This window comes from Natator depressus, chromosome 1 (genome assembly GCF_965152275.1).
Source record: "Natator depressus isolate rNatDep1 chromosome 1, rNatDep2.hap1, whole genome shotgun sequence".
NCBI classification, from domain to species: domain Eukaryota; kingdom Metazoa; phylum Chordata; order Testudines; family Cheloniidae; genus Natator; species Natator depressus.
Window position 1 is genome coordinate 286852206 of NC_134234.1, and position 26998 is coordinate 286879203.

General features: G+C 41.2%; 1 protein-coding gene across 2 annotated transcripts in view; it reads right to left on the minus strand.

Annotated features, from left to right (window-relative positions):
* Positions 1–26998, minus strand: part of SRGAP1 (SLIT-ROBO Rho GTPase activating protein 1) — a 239567-nt gene that overhangs the window by 54028 nt on the left and 158541 nt on the right. For both annotated transcript variants that reach the window (XM_074942133.1, XM_074942132.1), the window contains exons 5-10: positions 24167–24349; positions 23558–23686; positions 11632–11853; positions 6625–6726; positions 3336–3533; positions 3147–3231 (exon numbers count right to left, since the gene is read on the minus strand). In XM_074942133.1, coding sequence (XP_074798234.1) covers positions 3147–3231; positions 3336–3533; positions 6625–6726; positions 11632–11853; positions 23558–23686; positions 24167–24349 — 919 coding nt within the window. The remainder of the gene's footprint in view (positions 1–3146; positions 3232–3335; positions 3534–6624; positions 6727–11631; positions 11854–23557; positions 23687–24166; positions 24350–26998) is intronic.

The following is a 26998-nucleotide window of genomic DNA, read 5'->3' on the forward strand; positions in this document are numbered from 1 at the left end:
AAACTATTTACACTGTTACTACACTAAGACTAACAAACTAAGCTGAAGAGATAAAAAACACTCAAAAAACACCTTGCCGAAGCAAGAGGACCTGTTTCAGTAACCGTCAGGACGGTAAGAAGGAACAGAGGGTGTGGAGCCGGCAGGGCCCCTTATACCGGCGCGTAAGTGTGCGGCAGCAGAGGGCGCTACAGCTGGTCCGATGGATACCACTGAGGGAAAAACTCTGGCAGTGGTGCACGCAGCGCGCACACATCTAACGTGGAATGGACATGAGCAAGCACTTGAAGACAAACATCTCTAATTTATTTTTCCAAATCTGAAGATACAGGTTCACCACAATAAATAAATACTGAAATAAAAACTGAACTTTAGCAACTAAACGAATTTTGGTAGCCTATCACCTCAGCTAAAAAGCTAAAAGCTTCCTTCGGTGTGCTCTGGCTTCAGGTGATGTTTGCTTGCAGAGGTTAGCTTGTTTTAGTCTATGTCTCCAGTAGGTGCTGTGGGTGAGATTCCCTAGCGTGAGTAGTCACACTCCTGCTAGCTCAGTAGGGTAGCCACGGTAGCATGGGCAGTGGCGAGCAGTGGCATGGGCTAACTGTGCTCAGTAAAATCTGCCTGAACTCCATGGATACATACTTGGCTCAGATAGTCTGTGCCACCATGGCCACACTACTGTGTTTAGCGCCCGCTCAATGAGAGGTAGCATGAGTATGTCTATGCAAGCTAGAGATTCACACCCCTAGCTCTTATTGTAGACATAACCTTAGTTTTATAGTGTAGTGATGCTAAGGACATACCCAACCTGACAAAACACTGCCACCTGCTCAGAGTTTTGTCCTAATTTTGATAGGGCTCTGCCACTTCCAGCAACTGTGGCCACCAAGAAACTGTATTTGGGGGTAGTATTACATGAGAGTTCCAGTACAAAATGATGGCCTTTGCAAAATTCTGTGGGACAATGAAAGTTAAGAAGATAGCAATCATATGCTACATGAATGTATGCAAAGGGAAAAGAGAACTCAAGGCTTTATATGTGTCTGTTAACTACTAAGCCATGTAATAGGTACATCCAAAATAGCTTCCTTTTCTCTCTTTCAATCTATTTTACGTATACAAGGTGTGCACATATCTATTTTTAATTAATGTAGTACCGTCTCAAGAGGCTACGAAATCAGTTTTGTTAGAAATACATGACATAGCATTACAACTTATGCACAGTTTGTTTTTCCACCAAACTTCTTAGAAACTGTGCCTGGATAAACTATCAATTTATGTCACAGTTTAACGATAAATTACCAACTATCTATCTACATAATTGAGAAGAATCACTTTCCCAAACAGCTGTGGAAGTTTAAGTTAATTTCTGGATAACCTAGACTTTACAGAATCCTTTTTCAGGATGACCATGAATCTGTCTAAAGAAACCAGTGAAAAATTTTAAGACTGCTTGTTATAGGATTTATCTATACTCAAAAGATACCTTCTCTAATTACCCTCTCACTATCTTCAGTACAGCAGGGAGTGAGAGAAGACCAAAGCACAAACATGGCAGAATGGGGGATGTCCCACTGCTCCCTTCTCCTTTAGTCCTCCACTTAGTCATTAAGTGGGCCAGGGGAGATGGTCCCACCTGAATGGCGGGCTGCTGGATGCACCTCTCTTCCCTTCACCTATTAAGCTAGTCAGGGTGTTTCAAAAGTCTCTTACTCTACTGATAGCTGCCCCTCCCTCCCCTTCACTGGTTGTAGATTTGGAGCTGTGCCATTTATGATGCTGTTTCTAGGGATCAGTAAGGAATTTTTCCCATTAGGGAAAACTAGTCTAGTGGGTTTTTTCACCTTCTCTGCAGCCTCCTGGAGGCACAATTTGGTTGAAAGCAGAAGAATTCCAAAATTCACGTAATGCTGGTATGACCACTGACTCATCGCAACTTGTGGCTGGTGTCCTGTGCACATAAAGACTAAAAGGGCCAGCTCCCAAAGGTAAACAAGACCCAGGATTTCACTGTTGGACCTTGCTCTCAGCAGAAGAGAGGAACCTGGAGTCTTTGCGGACTGAGGCAGTCCCCAGCCCTGTGGCCTCTATCATTGTAGTCACCAAGTTATTGTTTGGTTTGTGGTTAAAGTCCTGTGAGAGCAGGGTGAAAAGTAGTTCCCTTCCCCAAGGTATAATTAATAGGGTTGTGGCCTGCAGATTAATTCCATCCCAAGTATCTGTCTCTCATTCACCTGCATGTTCTGGTCAGTCTACTCATGATTCTGCTTGGCTTGACCGCTTGATAGTTGATTTCATGGTGGTTTATTTAACTTTGACAAACAAATCCCATATTAACCCCATGTACATGAGCTGTCAGTAAGAAGACATAGGTTGATTGGGGTGATCAGGATCCAGATGCTGTCCAAATTTTAGATTCCTTCTGAGTTTGGATTTTTATTCAAACTGTATCCATACTCTGGATGCAAATCTGGATCCTGCCATCCTGACTGAACAGGTGGAACTTTTGTGAAAACAGATTTTATCACCAAATTTCCATTGTTTCTGCTTCCCCCAGCATCTTGCTTCCTCCCATCTTTTGAGCCCCGACTCGCTAATGCTGTCCTGTGGTAAAAGGATACATTTGCTTGTCTCCATTCCAGGTCCCCATCCTGGAATGGAGCCACAGTGGGGCTCTGCAGGGCATGAGAGTCTGTGCTGGTGGCTCCAGTTGCAGGATAGGGGCCTTACAGAATGTTGCCATTTACGTGTTTACAAAACTCTCTCTGAAAAAAAATTCAGGAAGCAAAAACAGAATGTCTTGCACAGCTTTTAATTCAGTATGTGTCTAGTACTGTATTATTTTCTCAAATCAGAACACAGATGTTTCATTCAATAGTTTCATTCCCAAATGCATTCATTTGTCCACATTGTTATACTTGCAAAATACAAACTAATATCTATTGAAGAAATAAAACCAGTTTATAGCTTTCTCTTGTGCAGGAAAAGGCTCTAACCACTGCATTGAATGAGGACTGGTAAAGAAATCAGGCCTATATTTACTGGGCACTAGGACTCTGAGCTTTGTAATTTTCCACTGCATACACTTTAAATATTTTAGTGGGTTCACCCTAGAATTGCTTTTCAGTCTCTCCTGCATCATTTACCTTCTCCAAGTGTCCTGTGCAGTAAGTCATGTTTTGCTTGCAGCTTTGTGATGAGATTACTCCCTTCCAGGAATTCTCTGAATTTCTGCAGAGACAAAAATCAATGGATTAATTTTATCTGTTACTTCAATTCCTTTTGAAAACACTTGTTTGGACCAGATCACATGGCTGAAGAAGCAACCAACATACCATGAAATAGAACTGCTCAGTCTCCTGCTGGTTAGCTCTTCTTTTTGCAATGCTGGGCTTACTCATGTACGTCTCAGAGACTGTTGACTTCACAGACTCTGTAGAGCGACTGTGCTGGAAACATTCTGACACGTCATAGTCCTCAATGGTGACCATGTCTTGTATAGTCTGCAAAGTAGCTTCTGTCGTTTTCTTAACCTGGTATGAACATGTGCAATTTATCAAATAGAAAGGAAGATAAATAAATTCTAGAAGCAGCTTACAATGGAAACTAATGACTGAAATGAATTCACTCTTACACGCTCTGTGAATGAACTGAGGTATATGACAATAGCAAGTGCCATGTTCTACACTGGTGTAGAATAGAAAAAAAAAAGAGATCATTGGTTCCTAGGTCTGTCTCTATGCTTTAATAAGTTACTATAAGCAAACATAGGCTGCTCTCCTGTTGACTGAGTATCATCATCAGAATTTGGCCTCTGAACAATAAAGTGGAAAAAAAAAGTGGAAGTGAATAGAAACAGTACTGGTACTCTAACCCAAACTGTCGGCTCCCCAGATTAAAATATGATTGAGCACATCTGATGGCATGGCTGGCAGTGCACTGTGTGCTCCCATGAGAAACTCTGGTGCAACAATTACCTTATGTTGGTAAGGGGTTTGATGTGTGGTAAAGATCATGTCTATAACCCACACGTGCAATATGGATGAAGAGAAGATGGAAGAAGGTACAGTTTACACAGCTATCACAGCATCTCCTACTAGCTGCAGAATTGTGTAGCTAGTATGGCCATTCAGAGTGGACAGATGACAGATGACTAGAACAAGAGATACACTGCATCCACACAATGAAAAGACAAGTGATAAGATCCAGATGATAGTGCGTGTACCATCAAGCTCTGCGGTAGTGAATATGTTTGGAGGTGAAGTTGGTGACCTGCGTGCTTACTCCATAAAAAGTCACTTCTACATACACCTCCTTTGCACACGCACATCTGCCTCTGTGAAACAATGCTTCCCCATTCATACGCCCTGGCCTACTATCATGAGCCTCCTGCTTCTCCCTATATTTGTGCACTCATCTGGTGAGCAATCAAATATGCTTTCTTACCTTCTCTCACTTTAATCTTGCTTTCTCCCCATATCTCCTGAATGGTGAATCTGAGTTACTTTTTGAATTTAAATAGTTTATTAAACTATTGTATATTTGTTTACATAAGTATTTGGATTCTGATTCAGGCCTTCAAGGTATGAATAGAGTAAGAAAATGCCATGGCTTTTAGTTTTAGGAACAGATTCTCATTTACACTTCTTTAAGTAAGTATAATTTATGCACACTTTAAGACCCCCCATATGCTGCCAGAGTGGTGTGAAGAGCCCTTAGTTTTTTTTACTCTTTTTAAAAAAAAGAGCAACTTTCTTTTACTAGGTGAGCCATCATCAGGAAAGGCATTCAATATCACTATGTATAAACAGCTCTAGCTAAGAGCATAACAAAAATTCTGCCTCTGCAGCCACAGAACACAGCCAAAATTCCTTCATCCTTCAAAGCTGGTAATCTGGGAAATAACCATTTGTTAAATCCATGGTAGAGAGAGGGGAGGGGGAATTAGATAATTAGACCTCAGTAATTCTGCTCATAATACTTCTTAGAATCTCAGCAACTGCCTCCAAAATTAACAAATTCCATTTTGTAGGAGACAATAAAAGTAACAGTTTTAATCTATTGTTTTTATAAATTTCTCTCTCTCTCTCTCTCTCTAATGTTAAAACTTGAAAATCCAAAATGCATGGAACATGAATAAATCTAGAATCTGTGTTCTTCTGTATAACAAGTCCATGCAGACAGCTGCAATGGGAGATTCCTTGCAGCGGCTTGCCAATGACCTTAGCTATGAGGTTCTGAAAAAGGGCAAATTTACTGTGCTAGTTTCAACAAAGACTCATTGGCTGACATGCACATGTATTGCCAAGAATTGAAACATGCTGGTTTTTGCTCAAATACATTAGTTTCAGTAAAGGTGGATTGAACAGTTACAAGGAAAGTGCAGTTGTTTCAACAAATGCCATTGGTTTAAAACCACCACAACCACCTAAATGTGAGTAACTTGAACTATATTTGGTTTAAAAATAAATGCACTGGCTGGAATACAAGTGTTTCTTTAAAAAGCAAAATTAATGCGTTACACATATGGGTCAAATAAACAGAAGCATTAGCTGAAACACTGAGTATCATTTTTTTTTAAGCTGAAAAATATCCACATAAATAAGAATATATTCGATGAATCCTAAATGTAAAGGAATCGATAGATACAAGCTCAAACACATACAATGAATTCTCAAGGAAAGCAATACACAAACTCAAATGCACACATTTTTAAACCACTTATAACTGATTCTGACTCATTATTGACTTCATTCCAGGCCTTTCCTAAAAGAAAAATGGAAGTTTGTACCAAACCATGGAGGTGTTTTTGGTCTGATCCATTTCTACAGGTGACTCAATGATCTGTAGGGCCAAATTCTGCACTGGTACACCTTCTGTGCAGCTCCTCTGACTGATGGTGATGCATTCGAGATGTATTAAGGCATAATTTCACCTTTGGGGTACAGTTTTTAACCTCTGAAATGTTTATAGATATTTGATATTATAAATGAAAATTGTGTGTATAGATTTAAACCATTTTAGTCTAAATCAGTGGTTCTCAACCTATTTACCACTGTGGGTCGCATCCAATACTACCAGTATGGCCCTGAGGATCTCACACTGGCTGCAGCTCTGTGCTGACTGGGCCGCAGGTTGAGAACCACTGGTCTAAATTATGTATTGTAGTTTTTGACACAGTGGAAATCAGGGGCGGCAGGTGAACCACGGGCTTGGGGAGGTTAGCCTCTGACCTGGCCCACCCCTTCTGCCTGAGGCCCCACCCCTTATCCTCCCACTGGAGCCCAAAGTGCCCCCCGTCCTCAGCCCTGGGCCACCCGGGAGTGCCGAGTGGCACGACCCCAGTGCCTGGGGGGCCCCACCCACCCCAAGTCCCGGTCACAGGTCGGCCGCCCTAGCCCCAGCCCCAGCATGCTTCCCAGAAGAGGAGCAGCCTGCCTGGGCTGGGGCCAAGGGCGAAGCGGCAAGCAGGAGGGGCCTTGGGGCGGAGCATGGGCAGGGCCACGCAGAGCTGTTTGGGGAGGCTTAGCGTCCGCCAGCCTATGATACGTGCCTCCCATGGTGGAAATCCTTCCTCTCCCAAAATGCTGTTTATTATACTTTACAAGCAGAGACAAATCTCACCTCTTCATTTTCAATTTTGAGTGTGGCCAGTCGTGACTGTAGCTGTTGATACCTGAGCATAAGCTCTGCTTGTACCGGTTGCTGGGCACTGACCTGACAAACCTAACAAAGAATCAAAAATGGCTATTAGACTCAGAGAAAATTTCAATTCACCAACACCAGCTTCTGTCACTCTCTTTAAAACCAGATGAATTGCTGCTGAAACTATTAAAAATGTAATTAAATTTAGATTTTCATTTTCCAAATCAATTATTTTAAGTATGTATGTACTATAAGCCCTGGTCTACACTATGGGGATAGGTCGACTTTAAAATGAATGCTTCTACACAACCAACCCCGTTCCGTTGACCTAAAGGGCTCTTAAAATCGACTTCTGTACTCCTCCCGGGTGAGGGGAGTAGCGCTAAAATCGACCTTGCTGGGTCAAATTTGGGGTAGTGCAGACACAATTCGACGGTATTGGCCTCCAGGAGCTATCCCAGAATGCTCCAATGTGACCACTCTGGACAGCACTTTGAACTCTGATGCACTAGCCAGGTACACAGGAAAAGCCCTGGGAAATTTTGAATTTCATTTCCTCTTTGATCAGTGTGGAGAGCTCAGCAGCACAGGTGACCATGCAGTCCCCCCAGAATCGCAAACGAGCTCCAGCATGGACCAAAGGGGAGACACTGGATCTGATTGCTGTATGGGGAGAAGAATCTGTGTAGGCCAAACTCCAATCAAAAAGAAGAAATGCTAATATATACGCCAAAATCGCAAAGGGCCTGGTGGAGAGAGGCTACAAAAGAGACACACAGCAGTGCCACGTGAAAGTCAAGATGCTCAGGCATGCCTACCAAAAGACAAAGGAGGCAAACAGTCGCTCTGGGTCAGAGCCCCATACATGCCGCTTCTATGATCAGCTGCATGGCATTCTAGGTGGGGACCCTTCCACTACCCCACCACTGTCTGTGGACACCTGCAAGGGAGGAGTCTCACGCAACAGGGAGGAGGATTTTGTAGATGAGGAAGAGGAGAAGGAGAATGCGCAGGAGGCAAGCGGTGAATCTGTTCTCCCAGGCAGCCAGGATGTTTTCATCACTCTGGAGCCAATACCCTCCCAAGGCAGGATCCCCGACCCTGAAGCTGGAGAAGGCAGCTCTGGTGAGTGCACATTTGTAACTACAGTACAGGGTTTAAAAGCAATAGTATTTAATGTTTGATTTGCCCTGAAGAATTGGGATGCATTCACGGCCAGTACAGCTACTGGAAAAATCTGTTAATGTGTCTGGGGATGGAGCGGGAATTCTCCAGGGACATCTCCATGAAGCTCTCCTGGAGATACTCTGAAAGCCTTTGCAGAAGGTTTCTGGGGAGGGCTGCCTTATTTCGTCCTCCATGGTAGGACACTTTACCACGCCAAGCCAGCAGCAAGTAGTCTGGAATCACTGCAGCACAAAGCATGGCAGCGAATGGTCCTGGTCGCATTCAAGCAACATTCGGTCTTTATATTTCTGTGTTAGCCTCAGGAGAGTGATATCATTCATGGTCACCTGGTTGAAATAGGGGAATTTTTGTAAGGGAACAGTAAAAGGAACCCGTTCATGCTGGGTTGTTTGTACTTGGCTAAAAGGGATCACCCTGGAGAATAGCCATGCGGCAGGGGGAGGGGTGAAGGGATCATCCCAGAGAATAGCCACGCGGCGGGGTGGGGGGAGGTGTGTGCTGTACACCCGAAAACCGTAGCCCCTCCTTTTAAATGTGAAACCCAACAGGCATTGCTTGCTATGGGAAAGGATGGCGCTGCAGTTTGAAACCATTCCCACATGTTACGAAGGCAGAAGAAGCCAAACCTGCATACCAAAAGGCTTACCATGGCTGCTTGGAAAACGAATTCTGTTGCCCAGCCATTTGTGATGTATCACCATACTGGCAGGTGCTCAATATAAAAGGCAAAATGCGACCTTGTACCTAAAGCACATGTGCTGTCTGTTGTGAATTACTTGATTCACTGTGAAAGAATCTTACTTTTGTTCTCAGAAATGTGTCATCTTAAAATTTACTCTCCCTTTTTATCTCTTCCCAGGCGCAAATGTTTCTATGCTCCCCATCATCTCTGTCCCTGAGGTTATCGCAGATTAGACGGCGAAAAAAACACACTCGCAATGACATGTTTTCCGAGCTCATGCAGTCCTCCTGCACTGATAGGGCACAGCTTAATGCATGGAGGCATTCAGTGGCAGAGGCCAGGAAAGCATTAAGTGAGCATGAAGAGCAGAGGCAGGAGGTGATGCTGAGGCTAATGGGGGAGCAAACGGACATGATGAAGTGTCTGTTGGAGCCAACAAGAGCACAGACCCCCACTGCATCCATTGTATAACCGCCTGCCCTCCTCCCCAAGTTCCATATCCTCCTCACCCAGACGCCAAAGAACACGGGGGGGAGGCTCCGGGCACCCAGCCACTCCACTCCAGAGGATGGCCCAGGCAACAGAAGATTGTCATTCAAACAGTTTTAATTTGTAGTGTGACTACAATAAGCAATGTGGCCTTGTCCTTCCCTCCTCCTACACCTCACCCGGGCTACTTTGTCAGTTATCTCACTTTTTTAAAAAAAATTAATAAAGAATGAATGCATAGTTTCAAAACGATAGTTACTTTATTTCCTTTGCCAGCTGTGATCGAAGGGGGGTTTGCAGCAAGGAGAAATACACACAACTGTCACACCGTAGCCTGGCCAGTCATGAAACTGGTTTTCAAAGCCTCTCTGATGTGCAGCATGCCTAGCTGCGCTCTTCTAATCGCCCTGGTGTCTGGCTGCTCCAAATCGGCCACCAGGCGATTTTCCTCAACCTCCCACCCCGCCATAAACGTCTCCCCCTTACTCTCACAGATATTATGGAGCATACAGCAAGCAGCAATGACAATGGGAATGTTGGTTGCTCTAAGGTCTAACCTAGTCAGCAAACAGCGCCAGCGAGCTTTTAAACGTCCAAAGGCACATTCTACCACCATTCTGCACTTGCTCAGCCTATAGTTGAACTGCTCCTTACTACTGTCCAGGATGCCTGTGTATGGCTTCATGAGCCCTGGGAGCAAGGGGTAGGCTGGGTCCCCAAGGATAACTATTGGCGTTTCTACATCCCCAACGGTAATTTTCTGGTCTGGGAAGTAAGTCCCTTCTTGCAACTGCTCGAACAGCCCGGAGTTCCTAAAGATGCGAGCGTCATGCACCTTTCCCGGCCATCCCATGTTGATGTCGGTGAAATGTCCCTCGTGATCCACCAGTGCTTGCAGCACCATTGAGAAGTATCCCTTGCGGTTTACGTACTGGTTGGCAAGGTGGTCCGGTGCCAAGATAGAGATATGTGTTCTGTCTATCGCCCCACCACAGTTAGGGAACCCTATTGCAGCAAAGCCATCCAGTCTGACCTGCACATTTCCCAGAGTCACCCTTGATAGCAGAACATCAGTGATTGCACTGGCTACTTGGATCACAGCAGTCCCCACAGTAGACTTGCCTACTCCAAATTGATTCCCGATTGACCGGTGCAGTCAGGCGTTGCAAACTTCCACAGGGCTATCGCCACTCGCTTCTCAACTGTCAGGGCAGCTCTCATCTTGGTATTCCTGCGCTTCAGGGCGGGGGAAAGCAACTCACAAAGTTCAAGGAAAATGGACTTACGCATGCGAAAATTTCGCAGCCACAGTGAATCATCCCATACCTGCAACACTATGAGGTCCCACCAGTCTGTGCTTGTTTGCTGGGCCCAGAATCGGCGTTCCACTGCATCAACCTGCCCCACTGCAGCCATGATGTCCCAATTGCCACATCCTGTGCTTTCAGGAACATCTATGTCCATGTCCTCATCACAATCGTCCTCATGCTGGTGTTTCTTAGCCCAGTTCTGCACATACTCCAGGATAATGCGCAAGGTGTTTACAATGCTCACAACAGCAGCAGTGAGCTGAGCGGGCTCCATGCTTGCCATGGTATGGCGTCTGCATGGGTAACCCAGGAAAAAAGGCGTGAAATGATTGTCTGTCATTGCTTTCATGGAGGGAGGGGGGACTGACGGCATGTATCCAAAACCACACTCGACAATGTTTTTGCCCCATCAGGCATTGGGAGCTTAACCTAGAATTCCAATGGGCAGCGGAGACTGTGGGGAACTGTGGGATAGCTACTCACAGTGCACCGCTCTGTAAGTCGATGCTAGCCACGGTATTGAAGACACATTCCGCTAACTTAATACGCTTAGTGGGGACATACACAATCGACTGTAAAAATAGATTTCTAAAAATCGACTTCTATAAAATCTACCTAATTTCATAGTAAAGACATACCCTAAGATGAGGAAATAGTCACAATATTCTATGAAAATAGATAGGAATTGATGTTCCTCTGCAATATGGCTTTTGGCTGCTACAGGACCACAAAGCAGTGCACATCCAAGATTTCCCTTGTGGAAGGGAAATCCCCAGATACTGTAGCATTCTACGCTCCCACCAGTCCCTAATGTAGTGGAAAATAGGAGCATGGTTGGAGACCGCTTGCATTCTGGCAATCTCCAGATGATATGCTCCAAGTGCAGTGTAGAACAGCTCTGAGGCCCCTCTAAGTTGTACTGGGAAGCCCCACTGGGTGGTTCGTGATATAAAGCCATCATTGCCTCTGTTTCTGTGCTGGGCACATCTTGGAAACGAAGAGAATCTGAGCCAATGTCATTATAGTGTAATACAAAACACAACAAAGGATTGCTCTTGCATCAGAATTATTTTGAGCAACTCTGAATAGCATGTTTCCAGATCTGCCAAAGGTTTTGTTTGCTGATCCATTTGTGTCTGCATAAATAATACTGGCTTACATTTCACTTTAACTAGATTCTTTGTAGAAGTGGATGAAAGCCACATCCTGCAGAAAATAATTCAGAATTCACACCAGGGAAGTTTTCCTTTGTGCAGAAACAGAAATTATTGGTTTGGATTTACCCTACTTGTCTCTAAGAAGTCACTAACTACTGACCTCATCACCCATATGAGACTGGAACTCAAATTTCATTGGCGGACAAAAGGCAGTGGGGTACATCTCCATGAATCTCTGCTTGTCACTTCGTGGCTCCAAGCTGTCAACAGCATTCTCAATTATATCTAGGCCCTCATGTCTAGATGTTTCAAGGTTATACTCTGCAGAGAGATATGTTCTTAGGGCTCTGTTCAGACTTGCATGGTATCCAAGATCGGAACACTAATAACACAACAAAGAGAGAAGAAAACAAATTTAAAAAGCAGAGACAATTTGCAATAGCCATAACATAAAAAAACTGCGTAACAACAATTAGAACTAATAGTATCAATGTTTTGTTTTTTTCATCTGCAAAGTGCTTTACAAACTAACTAATTAAACCTCACAACAGCCATGTCAAGGTGATAAGTAGCTATTATTCCCATTTGATGGATGGAAAAATGAAAGCAGAGAGATTAAAGGACAATTTTAAAAGGGAGGCCAGAGGTCTGTACACAGAAGTGAATTCATGTTTCTGGATATACACGTGCAATTGCCACAGTTGCACAGAAAAATGGGAGTTTGTACACGCTAATGGCTATTTCTATATCATTTCTGTGTATGAACCTTAGACTTTTTTTTTTTAATCTGGTCTTATATAACCTCTCCAAGACAAGCTAGTAAAGTCAGTGGCATAGTCAGAATTAAAATTAGAGTTCCCGCTCATCAGCCCAGTGCTTGGATTAACACCCAAAGCACTCTCCTCTCTTTGAGATGTTTTTTGGTTTAAATCACAATGAAATCCTCCTCTAAAACAGAGTAAAAATGTATTTAGTAAAATGTTTTAAAAAGAGTAAAAATGCCTCTTAAAACATCATTGATTTGCATTTTCCATCTTTTATTCATATTTTAAAGCTATAACTAAGCAAATACTATTCATCAACACCTATTTTTAAAGAAAATCAGAGCTTTCAGGCTTGATCCTGCCTTGGTTTACACTTTCAGAACCTCTGTCAGGAGGCTGTTTGCAGCAGAACAAAATGTCCAGTATCTGCTAGGGCAGCAGTTCTCAACCAGGAGTATGTGTATCCCTGGGGGTACTCTGAGGTATTTCAGGGGATATTCAACTCATCTAGGTCAGTGTTTCTCAACCTGGAGGTTGCAGCCCCGAGGGCGGTTGAGGTCTGGGTTTAGGGGAGTCGCATTAGGGGGTGGCAAGCAGGGCAACTGCCTGGACCCCACAAAGGTAAGTAACATGCTTCAGCCACACTGCCTGGGGCTTGGGCTTCACACAATGCTCACAAGTGAAAAACAGGATCAAGTGTCACAGTGAAATGTAAGTACAATATTTATACTCCAATCGATTTATTTGATAAATATAAGGTAAAAATGAGAAAATAAGCAATTTCTCAGTAATAGTGTGCTGTGACACTTTTGTACTTTTATGTCTGATTTTGTAAGCAAGTAGTTTTTAAGTGAGGTGAAACTTGAGACAAATCAGACTCCTGAAAGGTTTCAGAGTAACAGCCGTGTTAGTCTGTATTCGCAAAAAGAAAAGGAGTACTTGTGGCACCTTAGAGACTAACCAATTTACCTGAGCATAAGCTTTCGCGAGCTACAGCTCACTTCATCGGATGCATACTGTGGAAACAGTACTGTGCAGTTTCCACAGTTTCCATAGTATGCATCCGACGAAGTGAGCTGTAGCTCACAAAAGCTTATGCTCAAATAAATTGGTTAGTCTCTAAGGTGCCACAGGTACTCCTTTTCTTTTTACTCCTGAAAGTGTTACAGTAGTCTGGAAAGGTTGAGAACCACTGTACTAGGGTGTCCCCAGGGACACTACAGCCTTAAGGGAGGTTGGCACCAGTCAGGGAGGGTGCATGGCTAGGGAAGTTGGGGGACATGCTACTTCAGTGCATCCCCCAGTCATCTTCAGTCACCCTGGGAGCCCAACTGAAGTTTAAAGCTGTCCTCCCCCTGCAGAACCCATAGGTAGAATGGTGCAAAAAGGCAATTTGCATTCCACCCCACTCCAGCAGGGTGAAGCAAGCCCATTGTGTATTCGTGCATATGCACCTCCCTCTTAACTGTTATAGTCTCTTAGGGAAAGTAATATCATGCTTTGATCCCTCTGTCTTATCTATACAAAGAATTTCCAAACTATTTACCATAGCTGAGTGTAAAAATTCCCTTCAAAGGAAACAAATCTTTCACACCTTGCTACATGTTTAGGACTCTAATCACTAGTCCTAAGAGATCAAATTCTGCTCTGAAATCTATGACAAAAAAGGGTTGTTTCGTTCACATTACTGACCACAAAACTGCTGTGATCAGCAGCAGCTTTCAGCCTCAGAGGTAACTGCAGGTCATTTACTGCTGATGGGATAATGGCCACCCAAAACACAATACATGAATCATTTTAAATCTACAAAAGAAGGATTTCAATCTTAGTCAAGTGCATGTCCAGTGATAGCCTTTCCCCACCACACTGGAAAATTTGTGTTACATTTACTGAAACCAAAGTCCCTAACTTTTTAATCTAACCACATCCATATTTTAAAGGTTTCCACACTAAAAAAATAAGGGTGTTAGCATTTATTTGTAAAGGAATTACCTCTCTCTGTTTTTCCCCTTGTTCTGTGTTAAATAAGCTTTTTAATTCAACTCATGGTAAGAAAGAGGATCAGGCCAGCTGTTTTTATTTTAGGAGTATTAATTTCAGCAAGAACTCATGGGAGGCTAAACTGAGAGGAAAAAGAAATACAAATGGCAATGGCTAATTTTACTATAGTGGCCAGTTAGTTACTTGTTTTAAAACTACAAACAGTTAGAATCTGAATTTAGGAAAATAGGAACTTTGAGATTTGTATTAACAAAATAACTTATTGATTTATAGAGGAAATCACAACAAGAAGCACATGGAATTTTGATGTAGCTTCTCCAGAGAGCCAGAAAATGGTGTTGCAGCCTTCATCCTCTGATAGTCCCAAGGATGCCAGGATTCACCCCTCAATTCACTAAGCAACCATCTTCAACCACAAGAAGAAAAACCACAATCATCATTAGTTTGGGTAAATAAGGCTGCATGGGACTATCTTTGAAACTTAGTACTGCTTCTGAATCAACCTGAAGGGTTTCTCAAGTGAAGCAGGACACCCTCTTCAGCACTTCACAGCACTCTTATTGCCAGCAAGAGAAGTGAGAATGAGACTTCCGCACAGTAGATTTGTACATGGAGTTTAATGTTTGAATCTGGATTTGTGCTTCAAAATTAATATGTGAATAAAAATAAAATTTGACTGAATGACAATTTGCCTTTACTTTGTTTAACAAGAAAATCCAGACACTCTAACCCCCTTCCCCCGTCACACCCCCCCAAAAAACCAAACAAACTCTATGAAGCTTGGTACCTCAAAGGCCTGGGTTAAACTATACCTATATATTTTCAAACAATGCCCCAATCCAAAACCCGATTTGTTGTGGATGGATCAGAGATTTTTGCATTCTGTGAAAGGTTCTGTCAGGCAGTATCCCAAAGACTACTAAGAAAGGAAAGGATGAAAGGTTTAATCTACCACCAGAGTAAACTTGCAATGACAGCTGAAAAATAGGGATGGCTGAACCAGTTTGGAAAGGATAAGAGTCACCATTTTTTAACCTTCCTCCATTTCTAGAACCAAAACTATCTAAAGGTGTCAGAACCTTACAAACTGCTGTCACTGCTAGGAGTGCAATTGTCAAATCTCTCACAAAAGCACATTCTCTCAAGATTTTCAGACTCTAGCCTGCAGAGCCAAGACATCTGGAAAGTTTGAATAAGCAACCAAAACATTTTGACATTTATCCAAACTGAACTCAACCTCTGAACCTTTGTGAGATTCACTCATCAATAAGCGAAAGCAGAAAGTCCTTGTGGTTAAAGAGATCCATAGCCAACTAATGGATAGCCATTGAAGCTGGACAGATGATCTGAATAAGCTCTCCCCTAGCATCTATTGATGAACTGTGCAAAAGACTTCAGGAGCAGATTGCATTTGCATAGACACAACTACTTTGCCTACATGATCAGTAGATAGACCTGCTTTGCAAAGTGATGAATTTTGGCTGTTTTGGGTTAAAGTTCACTTTAGATTTGGATGCAGGTATAATAAAATGTTGTTATGCTTATTGTATGTATAAAGGGCAGCAGAACCTTACGTAGTATGCTCTAATTGAGAAGGTGAGGTCCTTCAACCTCACTTGCTAAGTGGAGATAGTGATGCCAAGTCCAAGTGAAAGTCAGAGCGGGTCGGCACACAGTGTAGACTCTGTTTAAAGGGCCTTATATATCATTTGACCTTTCCCCTCCAGTGTTTAAAGACAGAGCTGAATGGATTCAATTGCACGTCCTTGTTTCCTCTCAAAGATCTCTAGAACTGAAATCACACTAATAAACTGGCCTGGGGACTTAGTCCTGGTGTGGGGACAGGGCTGTGGTGAAACACCACGCAGAACAGGCAGCAGCAGTGAGTTCCTCTCTACTCAGTGAAATCATTAGGAGATGGGTTATATGGTGGAAACTCAAAACATGACATCACAGCAAAGAGAAGCAGCAGCCGTGAGCAACAGCAGCAGTAGAAACAGCAGTGGCAAGCTGAAGCAGAGGTTTCAGAGTAGCAGTCGTGTTAGTCTGTATATGCAAAAAGAAAAGGAGGACTTGTGGCACCTTAGAGACTAACCAATTTATTTGAGCACAAGCTTTCATGAGCTATGAAGCGAGCTGTAGCTCACGAAAGCTTATGCTCAAAAAATTTGTTAGTCTCGAAGGTGCCACAAGTACTTCTTTTCTTTTTGAAGCAGAGGTGTCACTCAATCATCTCCCAAACCCACCTGAATATACCCCGGGACTCTGATACTTTGCTGACCACAGATAAGCTGTGAGTGAGGTTGTCAAGGTTCCTTCCCCACTCTGAACTCTAGGGTACAGATGTGGGGACCTGCATGAAAAACCCCGTAAGCTTATTTTTACCAGCTTAGGTTAAAACTTCCCCACGGTACAAACTATTTTACCTTTTGCGCCTGGACTTTATTGCTGTCACCACCAAGCGTCTAACAAATATATAACAGGGAAAGAGCCCGCTTGGAAACGTCTTTCTCCCCGAAAACCTCCCAAACCCTACACCCCCTTTCCTGGGGAAGGCTTGATAAAAATCCTCACCAATTTGCACAGGTGAACACAGACCCAAAGCCTTGGATGTTAAGAACAATGAAAAAGCAATCAGGTTCTTAAAAGAAGAATTTTAATTAAAGAAAAAGTAAAAGAATCACCTCTGTAAAATCAGGATGGTAAATACCTTACAGGGTAATCAGATTCAAAACATAGAGAACCCCTCTAGGCAAAACCTTAAGTTACAAAAAGACACAAAAACAGGAATATACATTCCATTCAGCACAACTTATTTTATCAGCCATTTAAACAAAACAGAATCTAACGCATATTTAACTAGATTGCTCATTCACTCTTTACAGAAGTTTTGACCTGCATTCCTGCTCTGGTCCCAGCAAAAGCAACACACAGACAGAGACAAACCTTTGTTTCCCCCCTTCCAGCTTTGAAAGTATCTTGTCTCCTCATTGGTCATTTTGGTCAGGTGCCAGCGAGGTTATTTTAGCTTCTTAACCTTTTACAGGTGAAAGGGTTTTTCCTCTGGCCAGGAGGGATTTAAAGGTGTTTACCCTTCCCTTTATATTTATGACAGGGGTGCAACTGAGGGAAAGGCATGTTAAACGGACATTTGTCTACTGGAATTTCACACCTGAAGGTGGGAAACTGAAGGAAAGGACTCCTGTTCAAAATAGTGTGGGGCAGGAGTTCATTTATGATTTGCATTTTGAATCACTGTTGCAATGTTTTCCCAAACTAATGCTGTGATCCCTCTCCCTTTTATTAAAAGTTTTCTTTTATATACACAGACTTAGTGCTTGCCAGTGGGGAAGTACTGACTCCTGGAAATGCCCAGAGGTGGTGTTTAGTTTTCCTAGATTTTTGGGTGCGGCAGATTCAAGCTGGTTTTCATAGATTCTAAGGCTAGAAGGGACTATTGTGATCATCTAATCTGACCTCGTGTGTAACACAGGCGTAGAACTTGCCCAAAATAGCTCCTAGAGCAGATCTTTTAAAAAAACATCCAAACTGGATTTAAAAATGGTTAGTGATGGAGAATCCACCATGACACTTGGTAAACTGTTCCAGTGGTTAATTACTCTCACTGTTAAAAATGTACACCTTATTTCCAGTCTGAATTTGTTTCGCTTCAATTTCCAGCCCCTGGATCTTGTTATACCTTTCTCTGCTAGTCTGAAGAGCCCATTATTGAATATTTGTTCCCCATGTAGGTAGTTATAGACTGTAATCAAGTCAGTCCCCAACCTTCTCTTTGTTAAACTAAACAGATTAGGCTCCTTGAGTCTATCACTATCAGACAGGTTTTCGAGTCTTAATTGTTCTCATGGCTCTTCTATGAACCCTCTCCAATTTATAAAAATCCTTCTTGAATTGTGGGCACCAGAACTGGACACAATATTCCAACAGTGGCCCACCAAATCCAGAGGTAAAATAATCTTCCTACACCTACTTGAGATTTCCCTGTTTATGCTTCCCAGGATTGCATTTGCTCTTTTGGCCACAGTGTCACTCTGGCAGCTCAAGTTCAGCTGACTATGCACTACAATCCAAAAATCTTTTTCAGAGTCACTGCTTCCCAGGCTAGAGTCCCCCATCCTGTAAGTACGGCCTATATCCTTTGTTCCTAGGTGTACACATTTACCATATTAAAAACCAATATTGTTTGCTTGTGCCCAGTTTATCAAGTGACCTAGATCACGCTGAATCAGTGACCTGTCCTCTTCGTTATTTACCACTCCCCAAATTTTTGGGTCATGTGCAAACTATCAGTGATTATTTTATGTTTTCTTCCCAGTCCATCGATAAAAATGTTAAATAAAGTAGACACAAGAACCAATCCCTGAACCACACTGGAAACAGACCCACTTGGTGAGGATTCTCTGTTTATAGTTATATTTTGAGATCTTTCAGTTAGCCAGTTAATCCACATAATGCGTGACATGTAAATTTTACATCATACTAGTTTTTAAATCAAGATATCATGCAGCACCAAGTCAAATGCCTTACAGAAGACTATTACATGAACACTATGACCTTTATCAACAAAATTTGTATTCTCGCCCCCGCCCCCCCGCAAAAAGGGATATCAAGTTAGTTTGACGGGATCTACCTTCCATAAACCCATGTTATTTGCATTAATTACATTACCCTCCTTTAGTTCTTTATTAATCTACTCCTGTATCAGCCGTACTCCATTATCTTGCCCAAGATCAAAGTCAGACTGACAGGCCTATAATTACCTGGGTCATCCAATTTACCCTTTTAAAAAATTGTCACATTAGCTTTCTTCCAGTCTTCTGGATGTTCCCCAGTAATCCATGATTCAGTGAAACATTAACTGTCCAGCAAGCTCCTCAGCCAGCTTTTTTAAAGCTCTTGGATGCAAGTTATCTGGACCTGCTAATTTAAAAGTATCTAACTTTAGTAGCTTCTGTTTCTAGAGTAGCCTTAACAATGCTGCAGCAACTTCTCAAACAACTCCAGGAATCATGGTGGAGCCTGTAGCTCCTTCCTCCCTTTCCCCTTGGCTACTAGTGCTCTTATAAACTATCCCTCTGGAGCATGCCCTGCAGCTGCTGAGGGGTGGGGCCTCCCTAGCCCAGGACTGCTCTATGCCATGCCTTGATTTAGTTTGGGGTCTGCAAACCCCAACACAGAAACTTATGAAATAAAGATGGTGAGCTGCATAGAATTTAGCCTTATTTCAAATGTGATCTATGAATGACTACAAAAGCACAGGACACGGCATCTTTAGAGGACAAATCAACCTCACGGAGGGTTTGGTCAGAAGCAATACCCACAACATTAGAAATCCTTTAAACTCCTATTCATCCCAAACACTACTACAGAACATAATTAGAAGGCCTCCAAGGAAGAATGAATAGTGAATATTTTATATATTCCAGGGTTACAGGCAGATTTGCTGTTGATGCTGTTCTGTTTTGATTGCTGTTTCTTCAGCATTTACCATTAGATTATGTGGGTGCTTGAAATGTCTGAAAAAGGGCTCATACCTTCCTATTACAAACAGACAAACCTTGTAATCTGAATGGCATAGCAATTTTCAAATAACTGAACAATGATATGCACCATATGGACAAGCACTCAGATTAACAGGGGTGTGTACTGTACTGCTGCTCAGAGATCTCTAGTTTTAAGAAACATCCCCACAAACCAAATGAAGCTTGCTCAGTCTAGTTGAAAAACATTCTCTTCCAGTTTTTCCACACAATATAAGTCAAACATACACTCTCTCCTGCAAATGAAGTAAATCTACAGTAGGTCCAATAGAAGGGAAATAATCTATTTAAGAGACTTCCAAATTCCTCTGCTTGAATAAAAAGGAAATAGAAACAATTGTACATATTCAATAATGTTTATCCTACCACTCATTTTACCAAGGTTGGCCTCAAAACTTATTCCCTAAAATGATTAAGACTCAAGGTACATTTTTATCTGGCTTTTCTTATGAAGGCTTAATAAGATTATTAACTGCAAAGCAGCATTTTAAGAAAGAAGCACTAAGCTTTGTTAATGAAATGAATGAATTGAAGAGTTCAAACTGAGTTCAGGGTTCAGCTAAAGAGTTACAGTTTAGGATCATCCATATGAATTTGCCAAAATCAAGTTGTATTACATTTTAGGGTAATATACACACTATGAACTGTTACTTGAAAAATTTAATCCTGTTCATTCTGTTGCAATACTCCCAAAAGAAATTATTTACTTTGTAGTTCTTTTCAAATGCAGAAATGTGTATATATGTGTACACACACACAAAATATTTAAACACATCCTATAACATGTGTTCATTAAGATAGGCTAATCTGACAGAACACCGCTTCTATGTTAATTTATTTGCATAATTAGATAATTACAATCAGTATACAAAATAGTTCATTGTACACCTGCACATAGCTAAGTCATCACTGCAAGATATATGTATCCAGTGGCATGGGTTGCTTCTCAGTATTATGTATTGAATACATACTCCCCAACATAGGACTAGATTCCATATTACTCTGGTCCTTTTGCACAACTCAGGCAGTGTAACCAGCTCCATCCCATTCACAATCCCTCCTGTATGATCAGCACTTAGATGCAGTGGAGAATTGACTTCATAATGTGCACGTGCAAGGATGCATGGGAGGGAGGGCAGATGATGACAAGGTAGAGAAGACAGAGAGCGAAGAAGCAACTACAACACTGAATTTCCTCACTTTTGTAAATTTAAGTCAGGATTGTAACATTGCATTAATAGTTTTACAGCATGAGATTTCTTAAATTCACCACAACATGTGGGCAGTAGAAAGCATGTTTCATATTGTGATTATGAACCCAAAAGCCTTGTGAGAACTTTTCCATTTACAAAACACTGTTTCCTTTGTGAAAAAGTAAACACTTAAAAAAAAATCTATACTGACTTCTTATATAGACAATATTCTGATTAGACATGAATGTCTGAAAGACACTTCATTTGAACATTACATTGCTGAACATGGCTCTGAACCAATTTCCAGCTACACATAATTATAGCTGAGTCCTGTAAATCAATGGTGTAAATGGAGTGCAAAGTCCAATCCTTCATTTAAATTCTTTAAGGAATGGTCATATTTAAAACAATGTTGCCTATTTAAAATTGTTATTGCATATATTAACCCATGGCTTGAAAAGCTACTCATCCATTATGAATAGGTATCTTTCCCATGCAAGTGCCACTAAATTCTGTTGATTTTAAGTTTTCTGACATTAAAAAATCCAGTCTTTATGATTGTGCCAATAGCTTTTCAAACATGAACCTCAAATGTTAGCCAATGCAATATTGTCTTCGTAAGTCTGTCGACAAACAGCTTCAGTGCTTCTGCTTCTGGTAGTATCTTTCCTCCAGATCAGTGAAAACAGTTTGGTCTGGTCAGTTTTCACTCCTGCTATTGAAAACTCTGTGGAGATCAGTGAAATTGACAGAATCAGGTCAATTTTCCAATCTGCAGCTTGAGAAAGTTCTTTCCAAAACTGGAAACAGGGACTGGAGCTATTCTCTGGGGAGGACGACTCAAAAATAGAGGCCAGACAAGGTGCCAATTAGCAGGGACATCACCAATACCCTTGCAGAGGAGGCTCTGTAGTGATGGTGGTGGAAAAACAGAAAAAAATCCTCCTTTCCTCCTTCCAGCAGATAGACGGGGTGTACCTTTGTCAGATAACTACTAACTAGAGGCTACAAAAATGGAACCCGCAAACAGGGTCCAGGGACAGCAGTCTAAGAGTCTTGGAGAGCTTGATTTCTCACTTAAAGTGTTGCCCCTGTACAGAGGAGGCTCTAATCTTAGATTAGTCCTCTGGCTTAATCTTCTGACTATTAGGAGTCAGGTAAATTTTTCAGTGTATGAGGAGGTGGATTGGGGTGAGTGGATGCATGGATGTGGGTGGAGAAATGACAGAAAAGACAAATATGGGTGCTAAGGGAGAGAGATTTTGGGAGAACTTGGAGACACAACAAAGGGGAAGAGAGAGAGCATGCAACAGAGTAAAAGAAAGAGGAAGAGAAGAGGAAACTGGAAAAGAGGAAATAACTGATATTGAGAAAACAGCAAGAAAAGATACGCCATTTCTTAGAAGAAAGAATGAAAAAAGGTATTGTGAAGGCAGAAGGAAAATAAAACAACAAAAGCAAGAGCAATTATGTAAGTTACATTAAAAATATTTATATTAAAAGGAAGTTATAATTTTACAATATTATAATTAAACACAAAACTACACAGCTATTCTAGTCCATTAAATTGCAGTGGGGATTTTGCACCTTGGCTAGTCGGTGTCATGTAAATTTTTCAAGGCCTGCAATAAACCCATGCTATAAAACACAGAGTCAAGCGAGCTTGTCCTATAATATAGAACATCTTGATGTCAGTGCATGACATTTGTGAATATATATGCCATTTAAAGTGTAGTTCTACTCTGAAAAGTGATTATAAATATGGTGATCTGATGTTTCCTGTCTCAAAGTTTTCTGTATCTAATACAATAAGTTTACATTTTTTTTTTTAAATGCCAGGCCTACAACTTCATCCTGGGCTCAGAGTCAAGCTGGGTTTCTTCCATCACTTGCATACAGATTCTGCAGGCCAAATTCTGATAAGTTACACCTGTGTAACCCCACTGCCTTCAATGGCTTTGCAAAGATGTAGCTCATTGAAACTCATCAGACATTTGTGTTGATGATGTACAAGGTGGAATTGATCCAGTATAGTCTATGCAGTGCTAACAGGACTAAAAATCAGTAAAAATGTATTTTTTGCCATTAAAATGAACATAAGTGATTCTGAGTACACATAAGGAACAGGGTTTTTTGAGTAAGATACCATTTTTATATGGTCACTTTAGAGAGTAAAACCACAGTTTAAAGTTTTTAACTTGCAGCATTAAAATTCTTCATTCTTGTTCCAGAAACATTTCCCACCATAACGTGGAAATGGCCAACCATTTCTGTGTTTAGTGCTATTGTTGCCATGTTTTCTCCAGTCACCTAGGGGAAAAAAATTTGCCCACTAAATTTTAAAGACATGAACCCAGCTTCCCACCAGCATTTGTTTTTGTAAAATATAAAACTAAAAGGAAAACCCATTGGTTCCACTATGAAATATTATAGCGATCAATATACTATATGATCAGTGACAAATGTAACTAAACATTGTACACTTCCTCTTTGAAGATGAAAAGCAGACAAAAAAACACTACGTATTACTCCTGAAGAGAATATAGGTATAAACATCAAGTACTTACATCAATTAAATCTGAAAGGTCATGAATATAATACTTGAAAACAGAAGCGTTGGTTGCTTCAAGGGTTAGTAGGTACTCATTTCGGGCTTTAATAGATTTCAGCTTGTTTTCAGAGTATTTTGCTTGACGCTGAGAAAGAAATTGTGTATTAATATAGAGAGAAAGTTTGAATACCTCAAATGTATCATTCAACAAAATAGATAAGTGCGCATGAATTGTTACTATCAACTAGAAAGAAACTTCAATTTTTGCTATGCATTTAACAGAAACACAATTTCAAAACGCCATCAACAGAAAATGTAATTTATGAACAAGCCATGTAATGAGGAAATTACGGGGAGTAAAATCACTCACTATCTCTGAATTGCAAGTTCTCTGTAAGCTACTACTAGTTTATAACATTAATATATCTAACTAGCTACTGCTAGTTTATCACAGATTATATTAAACTCATTATATGCCACATATTTCCTTAATGGACAATCTCTCTCTAAAACCATTCTATAGAAACATATACATCTAAGCTACAGCTTCAAAGGAATCTCAGAACTACACTGAATTTATTTCAAATTAAACAGGACAACCAGCTTTTAATGAAATCCTATTTACTTTTTCCTTCATTTTCTCAATCTTCTTCACAGAACTCCTCCTCTGGTGTCTCTCCTCTAGTCGAATATGAAAGACAGGGTCTCCTGATCTCCCAATCTGTTTTTCTTCTTGCTTCTCTGCCTCCTTCAACTTGCTTTCTGCACTGATGCTCTCTGCATGATACATATGGTATGTTTTCATGACCTGTGGAAGAGACGGTCAAAGAAGAGTTAAGAGACAATAGATATAAAAAAGCTTCTCATAAAAAAAAAAAAAACCACAGAGCCCCTGAATAAAAATACCATCTTATGAAGCCTCAGCAGGTGGGATGCGCTGAAGAAATAGAAGCAGCTTCTGTAGCTGAATAGTCAGCAAGGCCTAAGAAGCTTTCATAGGCTGGCAGACATTGAGGAGGACTCCCAGCTGGATAGGCTCAATGGTGACTTAGTCTCATTTGACAGCTTTTGAAACATGGCTTAGCACTGATTCTCAGCAGCCTGCTGTATGCTATTTCAGGTGAATATAGAACAGATGTTTTTTAAAGTTTTGTGCAAAAAAATCCCAAAAGCTTTTGGAGAACTCTAATTGTGCATAATGTATGTAAGTACTAAACTATTTAGCACTTAAGCTGTTGATAGAACTAAAATGTGATCTATATTGAAAATAAAACAGCAGACTGTTCACTTCCTTCCTTAATGAACACAGAAAATTTGGTACAGTATTTCAAAATGAGTTGATTTTTGAATACATTTGTAAACATAGGATTACAGCTTCTACGCAAAAATACCTAATATATGGAAATGATATTATTATATTACGGCAGGATGCATTCAGAACAGCACGGCACTGCGCTATGCACTATACATTTGCATAGTAAGAGATACTCCCTGCCCCAAAGACCCTACAATCTAAACATACAAGACAGACAAAGGTTTGAAAGAGGAAGCAGAGATACAACAGGGCAATGGCCAAGCTGGGTACAAAATGCAGGCCTATTGAGTCCCAGTTGTACATTGCTTAAATTTAACTGAATGTTATGTTTTACCCATTACATTTGGCATTCTTACTAAAAAGCACTTCTAACAGCAAGAAATAATCTATGCAGAGGGATTCATGTTATATATATATGAAATAAAAGAACTGATAAAATACAACAGATCATAATTTTTCAATAATTTTGTTTTGTAAAATAAACACTGAAAAGAACAGCAAGTGACGAGATTCCATTAAAGATGACATGGAAAGGAAATTAAAAATGTGGGTTGTGGCCTTTAGAAGATACTTTTTAGATAGAAAGCCTACAAGATTTTTTCAGCAAAAGCATGCCAGCCTCAGAATGAAAACCATGCTCTTTTAGCTCGGAGGCCAAGGCCTACCCCACCATCCGGGCCAAATAGGAAAGTCATTTAGTTTTTCTGTCTCAGTTTTTTTGCCAGTAAAAAGGGCATAATGTCACTTTGCACTTTTTCAATTGCAGATCTCAAGTTGCTTGACAAAAGTGGCTAAGCCTGAGTAGTGCTGTTTTACAAACAAACTAGGCACTCAGATGTGAAGCAATTTTCCAGAGAGCCCCTGCAGTCTAGCTGATGAGATATAACTGTGTCTCACACTCCCCACCAACTGTTTACACATGAAACAGAAGCTGTGACATTCCAGCTAGCAGCACTAAGGGAATACAGGAGGCACTACTGCTAGGAACTAGCTCTCTCGGAGGACTCCAATAAGCCCAGACTGGAGTGCCATTCCCTCAAGCCTCATATCCCTGGAGAGAGCTCCTTCTTCATCTCAACTTCTCCTTACATGTAAGGATTACAAAATCCACAGCACCTCAATAGACACTACTTCCAAAGCAAATCTTTGTCAGCTCCACCCTCTCCTGAAGCCTGGCCTTGACTCTGTCTCCTGAGGAACAGAGAGTCCATTTCAAATTCACATTTCCATCTGAAAACGTATCTGCTAGTGTTATAAGTAAAACATACAATTACTAGAATTGGAAGAGACTTGTGTTTGTCTGTTTTTGCAGGTTTCAGAGTAGCAGCCTTGTTAGTCTGTATCCGCAAAAAGAACAGGAGTACTTGTGGCACCTTGGAGACTAACAAATTTATTTGAGCATAAGCTTTCGTGGGCTACAGCCCACTTCATCTGATGCACAGAATGGAACATACAGTAAGAAGATATATATACACATACAGAGAACGTGAAAAGGTGGAAGTTGCCATACCAACTCTAAGAGGCTAATTAATTAAGATGAGCTATTATCAGCAGGAGAAGCTCATCTTAATTAATTAGCCTCTTAGAGTTGGTATGGCAACTTCCACCTTTTCACGTTCTCTGTATGTGTATATATATCTTCTTACTATATGTTCCATTCTGTGCATCAGATGAAGTGGGCTGTAGCCCACGAAAGCTTATGCTCAAATAAATTTGTTAGTCTCCAAGGTGCCACAAGTACTCCAGTTCTGTTTTTGCAGTATACCAAGGGCTGGTCTACACACAGCGTTTGCACCGAGAGAACCGTATTGGTTTAGAAATTAATACAGTTAAATTGGTGCAGCCCTAGTGCAGATGCAGTGATATCAGCAGTGACATTAACATATATATGATGTGTCTGCATCCACACTGGAAGGTTATTCTACTTTAACTATATCAGTTTCTAACAGGTGTCGTTAAATCAGTGCACAAAGTATAGACCAGCCCTTACTTTGTGCATTTGGCTTGTGTATAGTGTGTTTTGTTGATGGCACTTCCTATTTCATGCATTGTTATGATTACATCATTCTCAGGCAATTCTCTGGAGAGCTCACAAGCACAGTCCTCCCCAGGTTCTGCCAGTGGGTGTTTACGAGTAATAGC